The sequence below is a fragment of the Lissotriton vulgaris genome, chromosome 1_1 (genome assembly GCF_964263255.1).
Source record: "Lissotriton vulgaris chromosome 1_1, aLisVul1.2, whole genome shotgun sequence".
NCBI lineage: Eukaryota > Metazoa > Chordata > Amphibia > Caudata > Salamandridae > Lissotriton > Lissotriton vulgaris.
Genome location: NC_141685.1, coordinates 776,897,295 through 776,920,631, shown reverse-complemented (window position 1 = coordinate 776,920,631; position 23,337 = coordinate 776,897,295). Strand labels below are relative to the sequence as shown.

General features: G+C 45.3%; 1 protein-coding gene across 2 annotated transcripts in view; it reads left to right on the top strand.

Annotated features, from left to right (window-relative positions):
* Nucleotides 1–23,337, top strand: part of TPR (translocated promoter region, nuclear basket protein) — a 684,526-nt gene that overhangs the window by 36,283 nt on the left and 624,906 nt on the right. For both annotated transcript variants that reach the window (XM_086956072.1, XM_086956065.1), the window contains exons 3-9: nt 5,402–5,475; nt 10,726–10,822; nt 11,791–11,894; nt 13,397–13,561; nt 13,994–14,086; nt 18,614–18,694; nt 19,289–19,376. In XM_086956072.1, coding sequence (XP_086812198.1) covers nt 5,402–5,475; nt 10,726–10,822; nt 11,791–11,894; nt 13,397–13,561; nt 13,994–14,086; nt 18,614–18,694; nt 19,289–19,376 — 702 coding nt within the window. The remainder of the gene's footprint in view (nt 1–5,401; nt 5,476–10,725; nt 10,823–11,790; nt 11,895–13,396; nt 13,562–13,993; nt 14,087–18,613; nt 18,695–19,288; nt 19,377–23,337) is intronic.

Sequence of the window (23,337 nt, the reverse complement as noted above, 5' to 3'; positions counted from 1 at the left end):
TTGAGGGTGAGTGAGGGTGAGTGAGGGTGAGGGGTTGAGGGAGGGTGAGTGAGGGTGGGTGAGTGAGGGTGAGTGAGTGAGGGTGAGGGTGAGTGAGGGTGGGTGAGTGAGGGTGAGGGTGAGTGAGGGTGAGGCTGAGTGAGGGTGAGGGTGAGTGAGGGTGAGGGTGAGTGAGGGTGAGGGTGAGTGAGGGTGAGGGTGAGTGAGGGTGAGGCTGGGGTGAGTGAGGGTGAGGCTGGGGTGAGTGAGGGTGAGGCTGGGGTGAGTGAGGGTGAGGCTGGGGTGAGTGAGGGTGAGGCTGGGGTGAGTGAGGGTGAGGCTGGGGTGAGTGAGGGTGAGGCTGGGGTGAGTGAGGGTGAGGCTGGGGTGAGTGAGGGTGAGGCTGGGGTGAGTGAGGGTGAGGCTGGGTTGAGGGTGAGGGGTTGAGGGTGAGTGAGGGTGAGTGAGGGTGAGGGGTTGAGGGTGAGTGAGGGTGAGTGAGGGTGAGGGGTGAGTGAGGGTGAGGGGTTGAGGGTGAGTGAGGGTGAGGGGTTGAGGGTGAGTGAGGGTGAGGGGTTGAGGGTGAGTGAGGGTGAGTGAGGGTGAGGGGTTGAGGGAGGGTGAGTGAGGGTGGGTGAGTGAGGGTGAGTGAGGGTGAGGGGTTGAGGGAGGGTGAGTGAGGGTGGGTGAGGGTGGGTGAGTGAGGGTGAGTGAGGGTGAGTGAGGGTGAGTGAGGGTGAGTGAGGGTGAGTGAGGGTGAGTGAGGGTGAGTGAGGGTGAGTGAGGGTGAGTGAGTGAGGGTGAGTGAGTGAGGGTGAGTGAGTGAGGGTGAGTGAGTGAGTGAGGGTGAGTGAGTGAGGGTGAGTGAGTGAGTGAGGGTGAGTGAGTGAGGGTGAGTGAGTGAGGGTGAGTGAGTGAGGGTGAGTGAGTGAGGGTGAGTGAGTGAGGGTGAGGGTGAGTGAGGGTGAGGGTGAGTGAGGGTGAGGCTGGGGTGAGTGAGGGTGAGGCTGGGGTGAGTGAGGGTGAGGCTGGGGTGAGTGAGGGTGAGGCTGGGGTGAGTGAGGGTGAGGCTGGGGTGAGTGAGGGTGAGGCTGGGGTGAGTGAGGGTGAGGCTGGGGTGAGTGAGGGTGAGGCTGGGGTGAGTGAGGGTGAGGCTGGGGTGAGTGAGGGTGAGGCTGGGGTGAGTGAGGGTGAGGCTGGGTTGAGGGTGAGGGGTTGAGGGTGAGTGAGGGTGAGGGGTTGAGGGTGAGTGAGGGTGAGGGTGAGTGAGGGTGAGGGGTTGAGGGTGAGTGAGGGTGAGTGAGGGTGAGGGGTTGAGGGTGAGTGAGGGTGAGGGGTTGAGGGTGAGTGAGAGGTTGAAGGTGAAGGGTTGAGGGTGTGAGGGTGAGTGAGAGGTTGAAGGTGAAGGGTTGAGGGTGTGAGGGTGAGTGAGAGGTTGAAGGTGAAGGGTTGAGGGTGTGTGAGAGGTTGAGGGTGAGTGAGGGTGTGGGGTGAGGGTGTGGGGTGAGGGTGTGGGGTGAGTGAGGGTGTGGGGTGAGGGTGTGGGGTGAGGGTGTGGGGTGAGTGAGGGTGGAGGGTGAGGGTGAGGGTGTGGGGTGAGGGTGTGGGGTGAGGGTGTGGGGTGAGTGAGGGTGGAGGGTGAGGGTGAGGGTGTGGGGTGAGGGTGTGGGGTGAGGGTGTGGGGTGAGTGAGGGTGGAGGGTGAGGGTGAGGGTGTGGGGTGAGGGTGTGGGGTGAGGGTGTGGGGTGAGGGTGTGGGGTGAGAGTGAGGGGGTGAGGGTTAGGGGGTGAGGGTTAGGGGGTGATGGGGGGTGTGAGCGTTAGGGGGTGTGAGCGTTAGGCGGTGTGCGGGTTAGGGGGTGTGAGGGTGAGTGTGAGTGAGGGGGTGTGAGGCTTCGGGTGTGTGACGTTGCGTGAGTGTGAGTGTTTTTCTTGTGATGTCCCACTCTATTTTGATTCATTCTCCACTAAGTTCGGTGATTCATTGGGGGTGCGTGGCTAGCCGAGCTGCGAGATGGCCGCCATGTGAGCGAGCTCCGCCGACCGGGGGATTAATCCTCTTAATTTATCCTGCAATACAAGCTGTAACTGGCGTGCTGTTCACTCTACACGGTGGGGTAAGCTTTTGTGGCCCCACGAACGAAAAACAACGTAGCCCCAGTTGGCACACATGCAAATCAGAACCAAACTTTCCTCTAAAAGGAAACTCAATCCGCAACACAAGACCTGTAGTGCCGATAATGGTATGATACGGATATAGTGCTTTATACTTCCGATGGCGCTGAAGCTACATTAGAAATGTCACCGTGCGTAAGGAATTACACTTAGCCATGCTGATTAACACCCAGCTATCATGCGGTAATCAAGGTCATGCTTTTGATACAAACTACTATTCTGTATCGATGCACAACCCCAACCTGTGATACAGCATACTTGGTGCTGTCAAGCACCGCACGACAACTGCAAACCTACATATTCACCATTTACGACCGATTAGCATCAAGAAGCAGTTTTGACATTTTAGTAGCAGAGACGTGTTCATCGCCCGGCACCCTCTGCTGGTCTCTGAAAACCCTCCAATTAGTCCATTAGTAGAAGAATTGTTAATTAAAGGTTCTGACATGAAGGCTGCAAGCTCCAGTGCACCTTCTGGGGCCAGAGCTCACGAGTCCGGCCTCGATGCTGTGAATGACAGACATCCTAATGGGCGCTAATTGCCGGCTCGGAGAGTTTCAGGCCGCGAGAGCAGCTGCCTGTGGAAGGCACACAAAGGGCTCCACAAGGCTAAAAACACACCGCTGCTTTGAGGAGGGAAGCGACGGGGCCGTGAAACTAGACACTTGCTGTCCCCCAGTGGCAGCTCAACATTTCGAACATGTGCAGCACTGGGACTGCAGGGCCCGGGCCTGTGCATTCAAACCCTTTTCAAATAAGCTGGCGCTCATGTGGCAGTCTAGATCACAGCGGCTTAAGGAGGACTTCTCCAAATAGTTACCCACTAGGTTAATTCCTTCTCCGTGCCTCCCTCCTCCACCTATACATTCCTCTCTGGGGTTTAGCAGAGGTCTCTCTGTAACCCCCCACGTCGCTCATAAATGAACTGTACAGGTTCTGCGAGCGATGAAAGACTTTACTCGTCTGTCCTGCTGGATCTGTTCCACGAGGAATAGAGTATTGCACTTGATGCCTTCCAGGAGACACGGAAACTTGCGTTGCGACAGCCACGCTGAGCCGGTTTTGTAAGGCAGCAAAGCCTTCAATGCTGCTGCCCAATTTGTAAGTGTCAAGTGATCGGGAAAGCCCGTGCTGCTAAAATGGCGGCACCCCGCAGATTGCTCTCCAGATTGCTCTCCTGAATCTGGCTGCCTGATGGAGTGGAGAGCGGGCGAGCAGAGAGAGTGAGGGGGCGGAGCGGGGGTGTGGGAGGAGTGCGGGAACAGACGGGAGGGGAGGAGAGTAGGAGGAGGAGTAGGGGAGGCACGGCCTAGCGGCCGTGCAATCAAGAAGTGAGGGGGCGGGAGAGTAGGCAAGGCAGGCGGCTGGGGCCATGTGCACGGGCTTTTAAGCTCAATGCGCATTGAGCTTAAAAGTCACGGGCACTGCAAGGAATCGCCACGATTCCTTGCAAGTTGGGGAAAGAGTAGATAAGTCCCAATACTCTCGCTTGCTCGATGCGCATGCGCATCGACAGGCGAGACCTAACAACAAAAACGTCACCAAAGCTTGGTTTAGCCTTGTGGCTCGTCCACCGAACGACTATATTGTTCAGGTCTTAAATCACCAAGAGTCAAGACCTGAAGCACCCACTCTAGTGCAACGAATTTGCTTTTAGCAATTTCGTTTTCTCATTCTTAAAGCGTATGTAAAATCTGGACCATAAGCCATTACTATTTGCACTTACACATTGCTTTTTCCAATCCTATCTCTGACTGGGCATTTTCAATAGTACTTTTCCCACCCAAATCCCTCATGGTATCTATTTCTAAGCATCCTTCTGACCCCACCCACACCACATGCTCTTCATCAGTTCTGTTCATGAGGATTATGTTTACTATGTACCCTCTGGTCTCCAAAGTGGTCATGCTGCCGTCTAGGATGTGTGTACTAATCTTGACTGGCAAGAATATTCCATTCATATATACAGATAACTCGAGCCATTTCATCCCGCCCCTCTTTTACATGATGACATGCTCTGCATAAGGTCTTGAAATGTTTGTTAAATCCTGGTTTAGTTGTCTTATATTGTTGACAAACTCGCTACCCGTTGTATAAAAGGTTGGATGTTTCTCCAAGTCTTGACATAAATGGGTATAGTTGGCTATTGCTGTCGGCCATACTTTGAGTCTCATAACTTGTTCACATTGCCATTACACTTCGAGTTTTACTTGTGAGGTAAACCAAATATAATTCCTTTTTGGGTGCATCCTCTTTCAGTACACAAATAGACTTTGAATCCTGGGTTGTATTTCTTTTGTATGCTTAGAATCCAGGGACGACTTTTTAGATTTTTAAATTTTTTTCCTTTGCATGTGCCTGGAATCTTGAAATCCTGTAACAAGATGTAATAGCAATTTTAAATTTGTCTTTTGAATTGCAAGCTTGCTCTTCCTCGACTGTCTTGGCTTGGGGAAAGTGGGGGTTATGCTGGACTAGAGTTTAGGCAAGTCCGCAAACCCCATCCCCCCAGTTTGTAGTAAATCTCCGAAATCCCAGACTGCCTTACCAGTATTTCCAAGGCTTTGATCCTGTGTGTAGTTTTCTTAGGATGTAGGCACAAATGTGGAGCTTTCCTCAAACATATGGACATGATGAGCCATTTTGTCCTGGTGTCGATGGGTAGACACATTTGCATAATCTAGTTTTGTAGTGTTTCTGCTAGAATTTTATTTGTGGTCCTCCACGTAGGAACTCCTAATTTTACTTCTTTATTCTCGAGAGCACTCTGATACTGCATCAAGGTTTACCATACAATCCCTTTGCATAGTACGCTAGCTGGGTAATTCCTGCTTCGTCTGCCAAAGTTTGGGCGGGTGCGTTTGTGGTATCTTCCTTCACTTAGATGCCAATGGAGCATTGATGTTATTCTACAGTGGGGCTTAAGTTAACCAAATGTTGAGATCAATTCTAACTTGCATTTATGAACCTTATTTGTTCTGGTAGTTGTATCCTTAGTCTCTTGAGTCAATGGAATACAGTGAAAAAGGAAAGCCATGTGCAGATTATCCACATCAGTTTGTTAATCCTGAAAATTAGTTTACTCTTTGTTTGCATATCTATATATGAAAGTCTCCTCTGGATCTTGTGTACCTTCTTCTAGCCCGCTAGTTCTTTGGAAGTTGATAGTGACCTGATTAATGCTTCTCTTGTAAACGCATTGGCTTGGGTTTGTTAACTATATATTACCATTTTTGTATTCATTCCAGATGCACAGTTAAAATCGCTGACTGAGAAAAACAAAGAACTAGAAAATGGCAACAACAGTTTCACCTCTCTGCAGGTATTTAAGTTTGTGTTTTTTATTTCCCTTTTTTATGTGTCTCACTATATTTTTATACACTAGGTGCAAAGGTGCAAATAGCCACGGTGAGCCACCTGTTGGTATGCAGTACATATAACTATTGATAATTTATGGTTACTCGAGGCTTTTTACATGTATCAATAAAGTATTTTGTTAAAGCCATACATTGCACACACAGGAGTGAATTTTAGTATTTACCAACTTGCTTTGAAAAATGCTCCCTAAATGGAACTTTTCTTTTGGTGTAGCAAGTCCATAAAGGATACTTGGCCAAATACTTTTAAAATTCCATCAGTGGTTTGGTGTCCTCCCTTTTAGGGAAAATCCAACTGTTTCATGAGGTCTCAGCATTGCTGACTAGTCTGATTTTTGTACCCGTTAACTTCACATCAAGAGATCATAGATGCTCAGTCCTTTGCAACTGCTCCAACAGGTATGACTGAGCTACATCCAAAGTTAACTCCTCTATAACGTATTATTACAAATCTGTTCTTTACCAGGCTGTGGCACTCTTGTTACAGCTGTTTCCTTTATGCAGCAGCAGAGGATTTTTCACCTCTTCTGATTTTTAAAGTGTCCGTTGACCATCTTGGTAAAATTTCCGTACTCTCCCATAACGGAGATCCTGTTGACCACTGAATCCATATAACCGTTTATGTATGGACATTGGTTCCAGAGCTGCTGCACTGTGGAGTTAAAGGTACATCCTTAATCTGATCAAGTTTCACCTTGCTTCCGGTGGAAGCTGACCAGACCAGTGGGTGCCTCCTACTGGCAAGAAATTGTGATCATAACCAGCAGTTTAGGCAATGCAGGCTGTTACAGTTTGGAACAGATTAGGTGTCTACTGCAATATTTCACCATATTCCAAGCAATCCATTAGGAACTAACATTTTATCTTGATCATTTTATCATTGGACTTGCTTCCTAGTCTGCGTGGTAGCGTGACGTTTCTCCATTGGAACTCTCAAACTATTTAATAGCAGAAATCAGAGTAGGTGTCTTATTTTAATTGCCACCCAGTCATCCCCTCTCCATTTTGGTTGAAACCTTAGTAATGTTTTGGGTGTTATAGTTTTTCTGGGCATGAACACCGAATGCTCTGCCCAACTAAGCTGCTCCCCCCTTGAATGTAGGACTAGAAGGAATCCAAGACAATTGTGGGGCAGTGGGGTTCTTCCAAAGGGATATCTTGTAGGACATTGTCTGGCACCTTAGTTTCAGTTTTGAAAGCATGGGAACCAGAAGCTGATTTTACCTTAAATTACCAGAATAGTTGACCAGGGCTGTATAGTCTTCGCCAACTCCCTCCACCATGCAGTAATGTTGATTGCATTGTAGCACATCATGTACTGTGCATGATCTCCTAAGCGTTCTAAGTATACTTGTAGAGGCATATGGGTCCCAGAGACACCAGGACATTCTGATCTGTTGCCATAGGTTTATCTGTTGTACCATTACAGTTCCTGTTGTAGATAGATATTTTCCTAAAAATACTTTTTTTTTCCATGCTACATAAAAGTTCCAAGTGGTTACCGCCTAACGTAAGTCATGGTTGTTCAAGAACTCCACACTTTGCAATCATGACCCACCTAGGAATACGTGACCTTTAATCAGCTGTGCGTTAGTAGCCAGGCCTAGGTTGCCTACCCTTGGAACATAGAGCAAGAATATCTTGGTAGGCCTATGTAAACCGCCTGCTAAAGAAGGTGGGTGGGAAATTGGACATTCAGGATCCAGGTGGAGTGTTACAATTTAGTAAAAGATTTAAAAGTTGTTCTGATTAGGAAAATGATGGCTGATGGGGAAGGTAGTGGTTTAAGCCAACTGTGTCCATGTACCTCGCGGGTCTCATACAACCAAGTGCCCAGAGCTACCTTATCCTAGTATCGAACATCCAATATAGAGTCTACCTAACTAAACTGCAAATAGGCACACTGCACTTTTTGGTTGTTTTTCCATAAGATGGGTTTTTGTTCCCTAAAGTTACCCAAATGCCCATGTGATGGCAAGTCTACCCAGTCCACAATGCACTTTATCCTTTTTTTGTAACTTTTATAGGGATTTGAGGAAACAAATATTTAGGCCGTTGTTTTTAAAAGAAACATTTTGTTTATTATAAAGATGCTTTTAACTTCAGCCGTAACCTTGACAATGTTCATGCAAGCTACAGAGTTTCTGTATAACTTTCTGTATAAGCTTCTTATGCCATCCAAAGAAGAAAACAACTGATACCTGGATATTTTAAGATATGGAAAGGAGTAGCCAAGGTCATTATACCCTTAACAGTGATGATATATGTCAATTATCCCCTATCTGATGCGTCTGATAAAGTTTACTCCCTCGTTGGCCATTGAGTTTTATACCTAGCTCTGTGTCTGGTGTTCTGTGTATTTAATCTGTCTGTTCTGAGACCACTTTGTATGAATTTTAGTCATCTTATTTTTAAATATGAATGTTTTATTCTAATCTTTTTATTTTGTGACTTTTTTTAATGGATATATTTGATCCGAATAAAGATTTGTTTGATTAGTAACCAAGTCTCTCTAAATCTTCAATCCATGATCTTGATTCCATTATTTTTAGGAATGGCTGTACGCCGTGTCCATGAACAAATCCCAGAGGGGCTTAGTTATTTTGATTATCGGATCCCAAAATTGTGTGTACAGGGTCTTCTGTCTGAGTACTGATTAACTTTAAATTCAAAAGTACCATTATTTCCTTTGTTTATATGAGTATTTTAGATTTTCAAGGGAATGAAGGCAGGGCTTTAGAGTTTAGTGTTAATCTGCAAATGTGTTTTAGTGCTGGGAAAACCTAGAAGTAGTTAAAGATAAGCATATTTCCCTTATCATTCTTCTAGTACCTTTTAAATATTAGTGTACTGCTGATATAAGCGTGACTTCATCCAAACTAGGAAGCCAGTTAGGTTAGAATTTTTGATATACTGAACTCTGAACCAGTATTCCAAATCATTGTCTGGGTTTTGTCACTAACCTTAGAACCCAAGAATAGACAAATCCTGGAGCAGTGAAAAGCTGGCCTATTTCAGAGTCCAGTCTGTGTTAAAGAGCAGTTTCTTTACTGTTTTGATAAACAGAAGCTTGGTCATATGTGATGACTTAATTGTAAAATGGTTAATCTTAAATGAGCTCTTCAAAAAGCTAAATATTCAGAGCAAAACAGGAAGACTGTGGATGCCCCATGCAGAGTATCCTATGGGGTTTTACTCTGTGCTGCTCAACTCAGCAGTAAGGTACCTCACAATAAACTATCATCACAAAGGTGATGTCAAAACAGCTGATGTCAATAATGGTACAGAAAAAAAGGACCAAGTATCCATCTGTCTTTGTTCATGATGTTTGTACCATCCAGTAAGATGCCTTGGCGGACCAGGGTTCTTCTGCTGGATCCCCAAGAGCTTTCAAATCACAGTCCCAGGGAGATAATGTAATGGCCTGTTTGCAGAAACAAACAGAAGGTAAAGGTCCACCTTTTAGGGTTTGGGAGGCATGGGGTTTATGCAGAGATCTTGGTAGAGGAAGTGTCTCAATGGTTGGCTAATAGCCAAAGCGCGATGAAATGTACTCTGTAGAGGTGAAGAAATATGCTTGTACTATGTTGATTTGTGGTTCTTGGCTGCAGTCAGTCCAAGGTCCCACATAGAATTTCAACAGTCTAAAGAGATGATGGAGTTAGGGCTGGTAACAGATTGCTGTCTGTTAAGAATTTGGTGGTGGTCGTTTTTTTTTTTTATTGTTTTCTATTTTACTTTTTCAAAGAAAATAACTTTCAGTTTATATGTAACTTAATAAATTGAGCGTTCTCCAATCCAGTAATTGTGGACAATTCTTGCTTACAATCAAAAGTTAATATCTTCAAAAATTGTTCTCTAACAACATCAGTTACTCTTCCAGCAGCTGACACATGTATGGAGTACTAGCCTGCTTTCTAAAGGCTTCAGTCCAATCAGAATAACTGATCAGCTCAGCTACAAAAATATTAGCCTAAAAATAGAAAAACAGTTGAAGTGCAAACCAACGATAAATATCGTGAAATTATATATGCTCCTTGCCATATTTCTCAATCCATTTAATTTGTTCTTAATTGAGGAATAAATCGTAGAGCAGTGAATAGTACAGCATGTCCTATATTCATTAGTGGTTTATAGGGAGTGTGAGTAGAATTCAGTTTACCAACAGTACCATGAAAATATATTCAGTATTAAAATTTTACACTACTGAAGAACCACTTTTTGCTAGATAACTTTGTATTTAACTTTTAAAATATTTGCGCTAAATATAAACTATACATGATCCTAATTAGTCTCTGCAATAAAATGACTTTGAAATATAAACTAGTATGTGACACATGCTCACTTACGACTCAAAAGTAGTTTGGAAACTATAATTTCAGTCACGATTTATAAAGTGCATGGATAGTGGCCCTCCTATAGAGATGAATCCAATGTAATCCAATTAAATAGTTCTTTGATTTATATTCATAATACATTGTAATATAATTGTTTCTTATTAAAACGTGGTAAATATGTTTATAAACTGAATTTCCCAAAAATATGGTTACCCATTTCAGCAGCAATCATCTTGCATATTCCTTTTAAGCAGAATGTCTGGTTCATAAAGCTGTTCAGGGCTTGGCCTGATTTTCCTCAGGTGTTAATCCTTCTGTTTTGGTCAACATGTTAGTAGAAATGGAGCCATGACCTGTTGGTACATTGGTTTGATTCTTCCAGTTCTGTTGATTCTGTACTTCATTCGGACCATTGTTTTATGAAGTTCATCTCTTCAGGGCTGTGATTTCGTTATGATCCATTTCGGAAAAAGACACAATTGTTTTCTTTTTGTATGTCATGCTGAAAAGAACGGTCCGAATGAAAAATCAACCTGACTACTCTTGCGTGATATAATTGCCCATGAGTTTTTCAGAATCACTTGTCTAGTGCAGCTTAAAATGTGTTCTGCATCAGATTTTGACATGGTCAATTTGAAGGGAGTATATGAAATAATACCTTCTGCAAACACAAAAGGTTTTGCAGATCACACATTCCTGTGTTGAATCCACCAAACGATTTAATCCCGGTGCCATTTAAACAAAGTTTGTAAGCTCAAAGTTGTGACCTACCCTGCGGTGTAACTGAGTTATGCTAGCACTACTAACTTGGTTATTCCTGCACATATTGAAATAGTGTAATCGTTTTTTCTTCCTTAGAGTCAACTTACAAGGGCAAAAGATGAGTTGGAGGCTGAAAAACGAGATCTCATCCGAACCAATGAACGCCGAAGTCAGGAGCTGGATCACATGAGTGGTAAGACATTAACTACATCCTGGGGTTTGAGGAAACTCCACACACTTAAGTCAGAGGCCAGAATTTAGTATACATTGGTAACGGGGCTAGTATTGGAGCCTTGGAGTTGGGTCCCTGTCTGTTAGTTCCAGGAGATTGTGCTAGGTAGACGTAGCCATTTGATGCCTGGGATGTCTATTATTTATCTTTTAGCTACTGAAAAAAAAATCGTGGTACCATCGTATTAAGGCTCCAACTGGAGATCCAGTGCTTCAGCCTGAGAACAGCTAGCAATAGAAAATAATAAAAATGCCCAGAGAGTCGCTATACTTTTAATGTGTCTTTGTAATTATCTTATATGCCCTACAGACCAGGAACTTAAGAGGTTTAACTAACTAGACGTGCATTTAATAAACTTTGGAGAAGGGTCTTGCAGTAGCTTGACTAGACGAGAGTTCCTAAGAGTGCCTTTTACAGACAAATGTTTGCCCCAGCGCTTTCTTGGACACTGCAAGCTTTTATTAGGCCTGTAAGTTCCCCCTTTTCTGTGACCAGGTCAGATTACTTGTTAAACAACATGCTGCAGAAAGGAATACTACATTAGACGGACATTTAAGTTTGCGACATTTAATCTTAAGCCAGTGAAGAGTTGTCTTTGCATTGGAGAGAGTCTTGTTTTCCTAATCAAGATCTGTTCAGGCTCTTTTGTCCTGAGATACTTTTAACTTTGGAAGTACTTCAACAGCTCAAGATCAGACTCCAGGCATTTGTTTAAACAAGCCTAAAAGTTAACTACCCATCTTAATACCATTACAGTGGCAGAGGCAGGGTCAATTTGTTAAATTTTACTTATACGCAAAAGAAAGGCTACTCTTTGGCACTTCATTTGAGGAGTACTTCATCAAGAGACTTTTTATTTTTCATAGTCTAGTTTAAGCACTGAAGTGAGTCAATTTTTGGTTTGATTTATGTTTTCTTCTTGTTACTAGAGGACATCAAACGTCTGAATGCTAAGCTGATTGAAGTAAACACTGTTAAGTTTGAACTTCAGTTGAAGCTGGACGAACTGCAGTCTTCAGAGGTTTCAGTGAAGGTGAGGGCACAGACCTACCTACTTTAAGCTTTGTTTCAAATGACACTCCAGAGACACTTCTTAAACCTTGCAGTAATTGGTGCACTGTTGCAAGAAAATTTCAACTTTGTAGTATTCCATTCACTGTCTTGCGGTGGTGCGAGAAAACTTTGAAGCTTTGCTCTTCTTGTTTGTGTAAGTATCTATGTGGGTTACATAGTTTAAAGGAAGAGTAGCCTTGTTTGGCCCTTGCTGTTGTGCGACCGTACAAACATCCTTCCTTTTATCATAGCTGTGAAAGATAGTGGCTGTGTTGACTTTATGGCATGGGTGAGACTTCCCTCTCACCCCAGGCTTCTTTCTAGTTGCTGGACTTTCTATTTGCTGGACTTTGTGTTTTTCTGTGCTCGCCATCTTGTATGCTATCTACTTGGTCTGATTGCACCTAAAAGGATTCACTCAATTGTGTGAATGCTTATGGATTCATTGGATGAGCGAACCATGAATGCAGTCAAATATCTGATTGCTGAAGCAAGGCTGCTTTTTGTGTGTGCTTGTTGCCAGCATTTTACAACGTCCAACAATGTTTCATTATGTTTTGTTTACCTGTATAGCACTTGCTACTGTGCTGTCGAAGTTTCGGATTGTTGCATATAATTTTTGTTTATACTCAAAACAATGGCACTCTGAGGACTTAAAACGCATGAATTAATACAAATCAGCTGGCTAAAGAAATTACAGCAATGCTATATGCCTTGAATATATACTTGCAAAGAAGAAAACTACTGATTCACAGATGAAATCCTTCTTCCTACAAGAGACCAGATGGTCTGCCAGTTTAATGGTATACGATCTGAAGCAAGCACTGGAATTTACTATTCAAATGTAATGATCACTCCAGGTCCTAAAAATGGCAAAAAGAAAGTTGTGTGATTGCTACAGTCTGATCCAATGCCACAAATAAAGTAGTCCACTGAAGCAAATAGGTTCACTAAAGCACCATCATTCAGCTAAACCAATGCACAGACACCCAATAACATGGGTGGACCAAAATATAGGAATGCTCTGTCAAAGATTGATACAAAATTCAACAGAACACAACTGACAAAAACCTCAAGATTTGCATGGTCGCTTTCAGAGCGGTTGCCGTAAAGTTGTATCTAATACGAACTGTCAGTGCATCATAATTGAAAAGTATTCTCCATGCTTAAGAACCTATTTGAAAAGAGAATTTTGACCGATAGGCAACTTACAGAGCAAGTTGTGCAGTCTTATTCCAAGAAATTAGTGCAAAATACATTGTCATTTTTTTCCTTTTAAAATGTGTAGGTAATCATATGTCATAGATAATATTTTGTATTTGTTCTAGATACAAGACAAAATGCAAAATAAATTATAGAAAACTAAACATTAGCTGTGCTGATCACCATGCCGGGAAATAACTTCACTGCAAAAACTATTTGACACCAAAACTTTAAATGCACTTTTCCTACTTTGTCTTGTACTTATCCGTTTCATTTTAGTATCGCGAGAAGCGCATCGAGCAAGAGCGGGACTTGGTGCAAAATCAAAACAACTGGCTGAACGGGGAGTTAAAATCCAAAACTGAAGAGCTCATGTCCCTTAGCAGAGAGAAGGGCAACGAGATCCTGGAGTTAAAATGCACTTTGGAGAACAAGAAGGAAGAGGTGAGGTGATAATTCTTTGGGTTTTGCTTGAGTTAATTGTCCATGCACTGCAACTCATGTTCCAGATTCTCACTTGACTTTCAAAGACAAGATGTGACATCCATCTGTAATGGATTAGAAAGTTAGATGTCCTCCTCTAATACCTGGTTTATAAAAGAATTTGTGACTAAGACACAAGGTTTTGGTTGAATGGATGAGCAGGTGAAGAGCTTTGCAGCATGAGCTGAACTGGGCGCTTTGGTGTATTGAGTAATGCTTTTGGGAGGCTCCTCAGTTTTGGGGTTTGATTATTCGCCTGTCTTGAGCAAGTAGGAGTTGGTTTGAATTTAACCTCCATATTTATTAATTTTGGCTTTGGAAGCTTTCCAGGGGAAAGTAATTGGAGAAAATAATAAACCATTTTTTGTTTTTTAAATAATACTTGTTACTCAGGTGACCCGCCTGGAAGAGCAGGTGAACAATCTGAAATTGTCCAATGAAAAGCTGCAAAAGCAGACGGAAGACCTTTTGAATAAGTTGAAGGAGGTAAGATTTTCTTGCATTCTCTTTGGTACAAGGGAACACAGTTGACTGCAGTTGCTAATATAATGTGCCTCAAAATCCTATCCTGTGACCCTTTCGATCCAGGCACTTTCTTGTTCCAAAGGAATGTTCTCTGGAACTAACCTCTGACAGACCTGACTTGAGCTGCTTCTGCTTAGAGAATGAAACCTGGTGGTTCAAGTCATTTGCACTGATGTCCTTTGGTTCATCTTATGATTGCTGTGTAGACTGTCCAAGTACAACCCTTTCTGCACTCTCTGGGTATGGAGGGAGAGTATTCTTAGGCTTCTCTGAGACTCGGAGTGGGTGGGGGCGAGGCAGGAGCCCGGACTTCAACAATCAAATAGCAGTCTCAATACCTTGATGTCCAGGGCTTGTCTTTAAGAATAAAATGTATTTGTATTCACTCAACAATACAAAATAAAACTCAGTTCAGTTTTAAATATAGGTCACGACTCTCCTCGCTTTGCTCTTTTCCACTTGGGTGACCCTGTTTAGTAGAGTGCCAAAGTAAGCTCTGATGGAAGCATGTATTGGGATAGAGTACATATTACATTCCCCCCCCCCCCCCTGCTCCCAAGTCAGATGGGCAATTTTTTAATTTTTTGCTCTTACGCCTGTGCTTGTACTGGGCAGAATCTAGTCTCTAGTCTTCAGACTCATGTTACCTCGTTGCAGTGGCCTGGGTAGACTGCAGGTGGGGGCCTGCACTACTCTTGTGCAGTGTTGGCATCAACCTTATTGAAGTTCAGGTGCTTTTGGACCCATGTGGATGCCCCGTAGGCAGTCCTCACACCATCCTGTGCCATGCAGACAGTAGGAAAGTTGTAGTCTTCCTCAACCAGATACCCATCATCCTGAGGTTGTAGCCCCAATTGGTCTGACGAACATGGTGAGGCACTTGCAGGCCTGACCTGAGCAGATACACGGACGTATGTAGTCTTTTGCAATTCTAGCTTGAAAACGCGGAGAAGGACCAGGAGACCAACTACAGCATGGGTCGCTTCTGGCTATACTCTTTCAGGCAGTCTACTTTCTCTGGCTGCTTCTCAAACCATTCCCTCCTGCAGGGCGATGCAGATTCATTCCTTCTCTAAGCAGGCAAGCTCATAGGCCACTAAAGTGACTGAAAGCGTCTTGAAAGGCAAGGCGGTGGTGCACCAGTAAGAAACCCATAGACTGGAAAACTTTTTCTAGACCTCCCTCAACCAATATCACCAATTCCAGAGAGAGACTAAAAGGAGCATCCTTCGCTGACCGCATCGAGGCCAGCTCCAACCACAGCAAAGAACTCTTAAAAATTGTCCGAGGTTTTCAACCCCTTGGCCACCGAAAACATTATTACCACCTCCCAGGAACTCTGGGACACCCTGACCAACTTCAATGACCAGATCACCACCATCTACAAAAACTTAAAACCGCAACCCATCACCGCTGATGCCATCAACCTCCTTGTGCCCATAAATACAAACTCTGATCACCTCGAACCAGCTCACCACTCAAAACACAACCACCATCATGAACTCCTTCCACTCTGAAGCACCCACAGAATCCTGTCCCCACCACATCTTCAACCTCTGCAGCAAAATGATCAGCAACAAGCTCACCTCCATCTTGAACGCATCAATCACCACGGCCACCTTCCTCGAAGAATGGAAGCACACACAAGTCCAACCTTTTCTCAAGAAATCATCCGCCTACCCCAGCAAACTCAAGAATTCCATCTCTCTGCTCCCCTTCCTTGCCAAAGTCCACAAAGGCAATCAACTGCCAACCCATAGAACACTTGGAGAACAAGAATCTTCTGGACCCCTCCCAATCCAGATTCTGTACCAACCACCGCACCGAAACCACTCTAATTGCTGCCACTGATGACATCAGAACCCTCCTCAGCTGGGTAGAAGTGGCGGCCCTGATCCTCCTCGACCCCCTCAGCTGTGTTCTGCACGCTATCTCACCACACTCTAATCAAGAAACCCCACTACTTTGGAATCCAAGGAAACTCCCTCAATTGGATCACCTCCTTCCTCACTGGAAAAACCCAGAGAATCTGCCTACCTCCTTTCACCTCCGAACCAAAGAGCATTCTCTGCGGCCTCAGCTCTACACTGTTGAAAACCTTTATGACCTTTTTGTCCAACATCGTCAGAACCCACAGACTAAACATCCTATCCTATGCAGTCAACACCCAGCTCATCCTCTCACTAGCAGAAGACCCACCACCACTTTGGCTAACTTCCACAGGTGCATGACCAGCGTATCCGACTAGATGAAAGACCACTGCCTAAAACGCAGCACAGACAAAACCGAAGCCTGATCTTTCGGATCAACTCCTTGCCGTTGATTGGCTTCTGGTTGTCTTCCAAACTAGGACCCTCAGCAACTCCAATGGACCATGTCTGCAGCCTTGGCTTCATCCTGTACAGCAACCTCTCCATGAAGAACCAGATAATCGCAGTCTCCTCCACCAGCTTCTTCATCCTTGGTATGCTCCATAAGATCTTCAAATGGTTGACTGTCAAAATAAGACAGACCATCACTCAGGCCCTTGGCGGCTGGCCCACAGTAACACACTCTACATAGGAATCACTGCTCCCCTCCAGAAAAGGCTACTGACCATACAGAACTCAGCTGCCAGATGCATTCCCCCCACACCCCCCTCCCTCGAGACTCACCCACACCACCCCCACCTGGAAAGCTCCACTGGCTCCCCATTCAGAAGAGATGTCCATTCAAGATGGTGATCCCCCACCTACAAAGCCAAGGACTATCGTGCATTAACCACCTCCTGAACTTCCACCAACGTCCCTCTCCCTTGCTCACAACCCCTGCATCTGTCGAAGCAACATCGGTGGATGTTCTTTTTCCTACCTCGTTGCCAAGTACTGGAGCAACTCCCCCCCCCCCCCCCCCCCCCCCCCAATCACCTTTAAACCTCCCCCCCCCTCTGCTGGAATTGAGGAAGGGACTCGCGAACTGTCTGTTCAACTGAACCCTCCCTCTGCCACAGGGTTCGCAGCACCTGGCTACCCTCACGGGTACAAGTCTTTACTGACTGTAGGATTGGCACAAGGCAGAACAGCCTCCTCCAGAAAGTGCATTCTTTAGGCGATGTCCCCATAACTATGGCATACTATACTAGCAGATAGCAGACATGGTTGTACAGCAGTCTTTTTGAGTACTCTGCAGAGCACTCCTTATTTTTAGTTATGAAAAACCTCGAACTAGAAGAACATGGCATGATTTGGATTCCACTTTTGTAGACATTTTCTAGAAGGGGAATGTGGTTCTCTTTTCTAGTGTCATTCTCCAGTCACTCGAAATACAGCCTTTGTGTTGAGTGATGCGTCTCATAGCAGGTAGCACTTGGGCTGTGTCCAACATGGGTCACATGAGCGCAAGGATATTAGGTTTTTGGCCTGGCTGTCATCAATTTATTTGAAACAGTAGTCCACGGCTGACAAAATGGGCACAGACCTTGAACAACCAACTGCAGTTCCCCCGTTCACCCCTACAATAAACCAAATAGCAGTGCTTAGGATGAACATATTACCAGCCTCTTGCTCACAAAAGCTTTGTGTTGCTTCTGAAGGTAGCCTTGTCTCCATCCTATTCACTTTATTGTGTGGATCTCCACCTTGCAGTAACAGGAATGCAGGCAATGCACTGTCTCTTCCTCCATCTCATGCCATGACAATCCAAGTCCATCCAAAATAGACCCCATCAGGTTCAGTACAACCCCATACATAGTCATACTTCCACACATGTACCACAAGCATACTAACAGTCAATTAACCTACACAAGATGTAAGCAGGAGGTTCAGGGTTTCACTTAAAAGCAGAACTGTATGTGAGAGCAGTCAAAGGGCTAAATTCCTGTAGATAAAAAGGTCCGATCATCTATACCCGATTACAAAACATGACCTGCTGCCACCACCTTGAGCGCCAAACTCAGGACATTGACGAATGTCCTGTGTCCACCATGTGGTGCGCCGCTGCAGGTCACAGGGCAGGCCGAGGATCTTGCATTATCTGGGACAGGTCTAGGCCTCTGTGTTTATGCTAATTGACATGATGGAACAGGCGAAATAAGTCTTTATACCAGATACGCACGCCGTCATGCACTTGCGGCAAAGGTATGCACATGTATATTATGCAGTGGATAATTCTGTACCAGTGCATGTTTTGTAAAGTTTTAATGTTGGCCTTCGTTCAGTCGTCCCTACCTCTTCTTCTAATTTTGTCTGTCCTGGATACTTGTATACACTGTATAGTGTTGTGGCTGTGAGGGCACCCCTCTCCTCCACCGTCCCACATGCACGATCAGTCTATGCATGCATACATACATACATACATGCAGTAGCAGGGACACACCCGCGTGGGAGAGACTACTCATTTAATACTAGAATCACCAATATTGGTTTTTAGTCCATCGCCAGGTAGGGTGGCATTGGAAGGTGTCCTGTGAAGTCACATGATTTTTTGTTGTTGCTCTTTTTACCTTCACAGACTAAAGAACAACAGGCTGGCATGGAAGAGCGATTTCACAATGAACTCAATGCAAACATTAAGCTGTCCAATTTGTATAAGGTAAGCAGTGGTTCTGTTCCCTATTGACTTACATGACTGGGAGACTTCTTTATGCAAAGCTTTGTTATTAATGAACTTCTATGCACACCCTACTAGGGGAACTGGGGATAGTTCACAGCTGTTTAAGTAGGTTTAAATGTTAACATCCAGTAAAAAGAGTATCCCTCAGCAGTTCAACAGTGTGCATTAGGCATCACCTGAGTGGCATCTGCTGATTGGTTATTGGTGTCCCTGCCAGAAATTGTCTCCATAAATGAGACACTTTAAACATGATTTATATTTTACAGTGCACAACAGTGGGCAGGATTTGAATCACCCTTAGCATGTAGCTGATTTTCATACCATCTTTGGTACCTGGTATGGTGTCTGCAAAATAATTGTGCGCTCTTTTGATGTCCAGGATTTAGGTACAGCCAACTTTCTGAGAATTAAACTGTGTTTATATTCTTGAGCTTGAGGGACTTTCAATCATCTAAATTTACAGCACTACTAATGTTGTATCGCTACTGGTGTTACAGAACTATTTCGACCATTGTTCTGCTGTTTACATGTAATACCAACTTATTCACACCCTCTTTCTTGGCCTCTTCATAGAGTGCTGCTGAGGACGCTGAAGCAAAGAGCTTGGAGCTTACTGGTGCAATGGAAGAGCTTCAAAGACTCCTGAAGGAGAGCGGAGAAGGTAAGAAACGTAATGTTCCTCTTATTTCCGATGCCAATCCGTCCTTTTGGAGTGTAGACTCCTTTCAAAGCTGGTCTGGTCCCCAGTGGGTGGACCTCTGCACACATGTGGCCAGTGTCCTTTTAAGTGGGGTGTTGCAACATGTAATTTGTGTCCAAGAGTGGTCTTATTCCGAGGTAGAGATCTTATACTGAGGTGGGTGCTGGTGGTCATCTTATTCCGAGGTGTTTTTTGAGTGTTTAAGAACACTGGTCTAAGGAGTAGAAGTCTGCTGGTGATGGTTGTTTGGCACCTCTTTTAATGTGCCTTCATGCCACAGGACAAGCACCCCAAATTGTCACCAGACTCTGACGCTTTGTCGCTGGCAACAACACCTGTTGGGGACTTGGTTAGGTCTTAGTGATACTTGATTGCATAGTGCACCCGCCTTCTATCCCGTTAGTGTCCAGTGGTCTTTGTGCAGTGAAAGGCATTGCCCACTCGGAAGGTACTTTAGTCATGGGCCCTTGAGGACAAAGGTTTCAGACTTTGTTTTGACCCAACCATGGAACTTATTACAGGTGTGCTAGAATTTAGAATGTATTTTCCCTAACCTCCCTCTAGTTTAGTCACTGCTATACATCCTGGCTATTCCGCATGATTGCTTCTTGGTTGGTGCTGGTCAGTGTGCTTGATGCCAGGACAAATGTTGTTGGTTCCTCTATCTCTGTGTTGAAATATCTCTTCAGTTGCCTATTTCATCAAACACTTGATAAATCTCTCAACTTCACGGCGGGGAAAAAAGAAAATAATCAGAGTCCTGCTGCATTATAGATTTCATGGGAGGTATTGGACGAATACTAGAAGGCAGGAGTGTGCTCAGCGGGTGAATCTACATCACCAAAAGCTGTTACATAGAGCCAGATTTTTATGGAAATTATTTAAAGTTCCAGTATTAGATGCATTGGTATGTAAAGATAATTGTAGGAGAGTAGGGTCTGCTATCCTATGGTCACCCCAATTTTTGCTTTTTGCTTCACTGGTTTTCGACTTACTGAGGCTGTGGGCCTGCTAATCAGACCCCCAGCCTGCTGTTCTCTCTCTAAATTTATAATACATGTGCTATAGGTACATACCACAATTGGAAATGGACTCCTTGTCAGCCCCTGTACCATGCACTATAGGTGCTCAGGGCATAGGTGCCACCAAGGCCTACCAGGGGCTGAAGCATAGCTTTTGCCACCCCTGGCTGGTTCTTAAATTGACACAACTGGCTGATCACTCAGCTGGGGCAAGTGGGTGTAATCACCCCTTGCTAAGATATAGTATACCTATATCTAAACCTATATCTGGACACATATATAGCCTGTAAGCCACTCCTATGGAAGGCCTCATCAATCCTGGAGGCAGAGTGCGTGGTTTTATGTGAGATGGTGCTCTGGCATGAGCTGAGCCTGTCTGCGGCTGTCGGGAACAACTCCCTCGGCTGATCCGGGATAATGCCATACCATATACTCTTAAGCGCCTTATAATCCTCGCGGTTATATAGCAACTTGGGTTTGGCTTTATCAAAACATGTCGTGTAAGGTGTCATACGAATTGGAATACTACCCCCTCGCCAGTTCTGGCGACGGGGGTAGCATTCCACCCTTCTAGAGGGAGAAGACATGTTACTTTACTGAAACGCGGTTGATTTAAAATGAGCCTCAGATCCACAAAATGGATGCCCCTGCCACAGACACGGGTCTGACCTCCTGCTGCTGACCGAAACCCGGCAGAGGAGGCCTGGACAAAGAGTTTCCTGTCACAGGGCGGTGTCAAACCACCCCAGACAGGAGATAGTGGATTGGAGTAGGGAGGTTTCAATGAAACCAGACACTGCCTGGGGAGCACAAGGCTGCCCCTTGCAGGATCCGGCCAAACCGGTTCTGGGGCCTCCCAGCCCCTGTCCCAGCGCGGCCAGGATCAAAGGAGAGGGGTGTAACCACCCCCTTCCTGGGTCCCACCCATAGGAGGGGACCTAGCAGGATGTCCAACCCCCGAGATTCGAATAAGAGGGGGAGCAGTCCCAACGGACCTCAGATCATCCTGAAGAAACATAAGAAACGAAATCTGGACCCTTCGACTTTCTACACGACGTGAGAAGACTGAAGAATCTCCCTTGTGGTCAAGGAGTGACCACCCTGTGCAAACAGGCACCATCCAGCCCTCGACCCTTGCTTTGTTGCAGTTCCCGCCGGAACTCGAGCGACAGAGATCGACGAGATCAAGCTTGCCTGCCTTCTACCTGCCCGATCCACAGTCCCTGCAGAGCTGAGACCCGTGGAGGCGACCGGAAGCGTGGGGCACGCCATCTTGAAAAGGCCACGAGACGCTGACCGTGCGGCCCACGAGTGACCCTCGAAGCTGTACACCGGGGTTTGAGAAGCCCCAGCCCCGAGCTCCACTTGCACCAAAGCTCACCCCTCCACACTCGACGAGTGCTGCGTGGGGCCCTTCTGCTTGTGTGCGCTCGACGCGTTGGCCCGGTCACTTGCCAGCTGGCTTGTGGCCCCTGTGCCGACGAACTTTGAAATACGACTTGCTTTTCTGGTTGCTCCAGATCTGCACCAGCTCCTGTAAAAAGGAGCACCCACTCTGACCCTCCTGGTCCGAGTGATAAGCAATCTCCCGGTTCCGCGTGGATTGCTTTTGCCAAGTGCTGTTTGCAACAATCTTCAAGCCGACGGTGCTGACGGCGAGAGCCTACGTGGGACAGATCGTGACCCGCTCCTGGACGTCGCAGATGCCCCAGAGCCCACGTGACAGCGGAGAGAAGCCTATCGACAACTGCCTGATTGCGCCCGACATTGCCTGGTTCCGTCCTGGTTCCACCCTGGTCACTGCTGAGTGACCCAGACTCTGTCCCCTCTGCTTTCAGGTACTTTTCTACATCGATCCACCCTTGGATCGCACCGGACACTTCTGCTTCACAGCGCCTGCAGCTGCAACAGCTCCAAGCACCAAGAACCTGCGTGACAGAACCCGACGCCACTTCGACCCTGTGCACCCACGGCCTGTGGGTGAGGTAACTTTGCAACGCCGGTGTCTTTACACTGGTACACACCTCTAGGGTCTGTGTCTAAAGTTTTGTGTTCCTAGGTTCAGCGGAAGTATCTTTTTATTCACTTTAATTGACTTTTACGCACCATTGACAGTGCATTGGTGCGCGCCGCACTTTCCGTGCTGCACCCGTCTCCTGTGGGCTACTCCCGACTTCTTCATTGCTTGTCCTGACTGCTCCCAGCGAATCTCTAGGCCCTAGGCCTAACCATTGTTCGTAAAGTGTTACTTATACCACTTTTTTGATATATGGTCTGAGTGGCCACCCGCCCTCATCCATAAACGTGCAACTTTATATGTGTAACAGTGCTTTTGATTTAACGCTTGTGCCCCTTTCCTCATAAAGAGTACTGGGGAGTAATTTAGTAATAAATACATATATTTTTATAATATATACTTGTGTGGTGTCCTTTCATTTGATTACAGGATTGTATGTGGTAAAACAGCTCGCTTAACACGACCTCTTAAGTTAAGCCTTTAAGGCTGCTTAGTCCATGCTACCACTAGGATAGCTTGTCTACAAGGTTGACTTACAACCTGACATCTTTGGGGTTTGTTTGGACTGATAACCAGTGGTTCCAGAATTGGAAACACTACCTATCAGGCCAACTTCTCACAATAATTCTAAACAATTTATTACACCAATCGATCTGCTTGACAAATACATTCTGGTTTTAATTTGTTAATACATGCAGTGTAGTGCTTAAGGTTCGGCAATAACTATTACACCCTAGAATTCCCAGCCTCTCCTAGCTAACACTTGCAGGGTGCTCTATTAACACTTTACCCATTTTTCTAGGAAAATGAGGGAATCTGAAAACAGCCAGTTACTGAGTGACAAATTCTACCAGTGCCCTTTGCATCTTTACTCCACAGAATT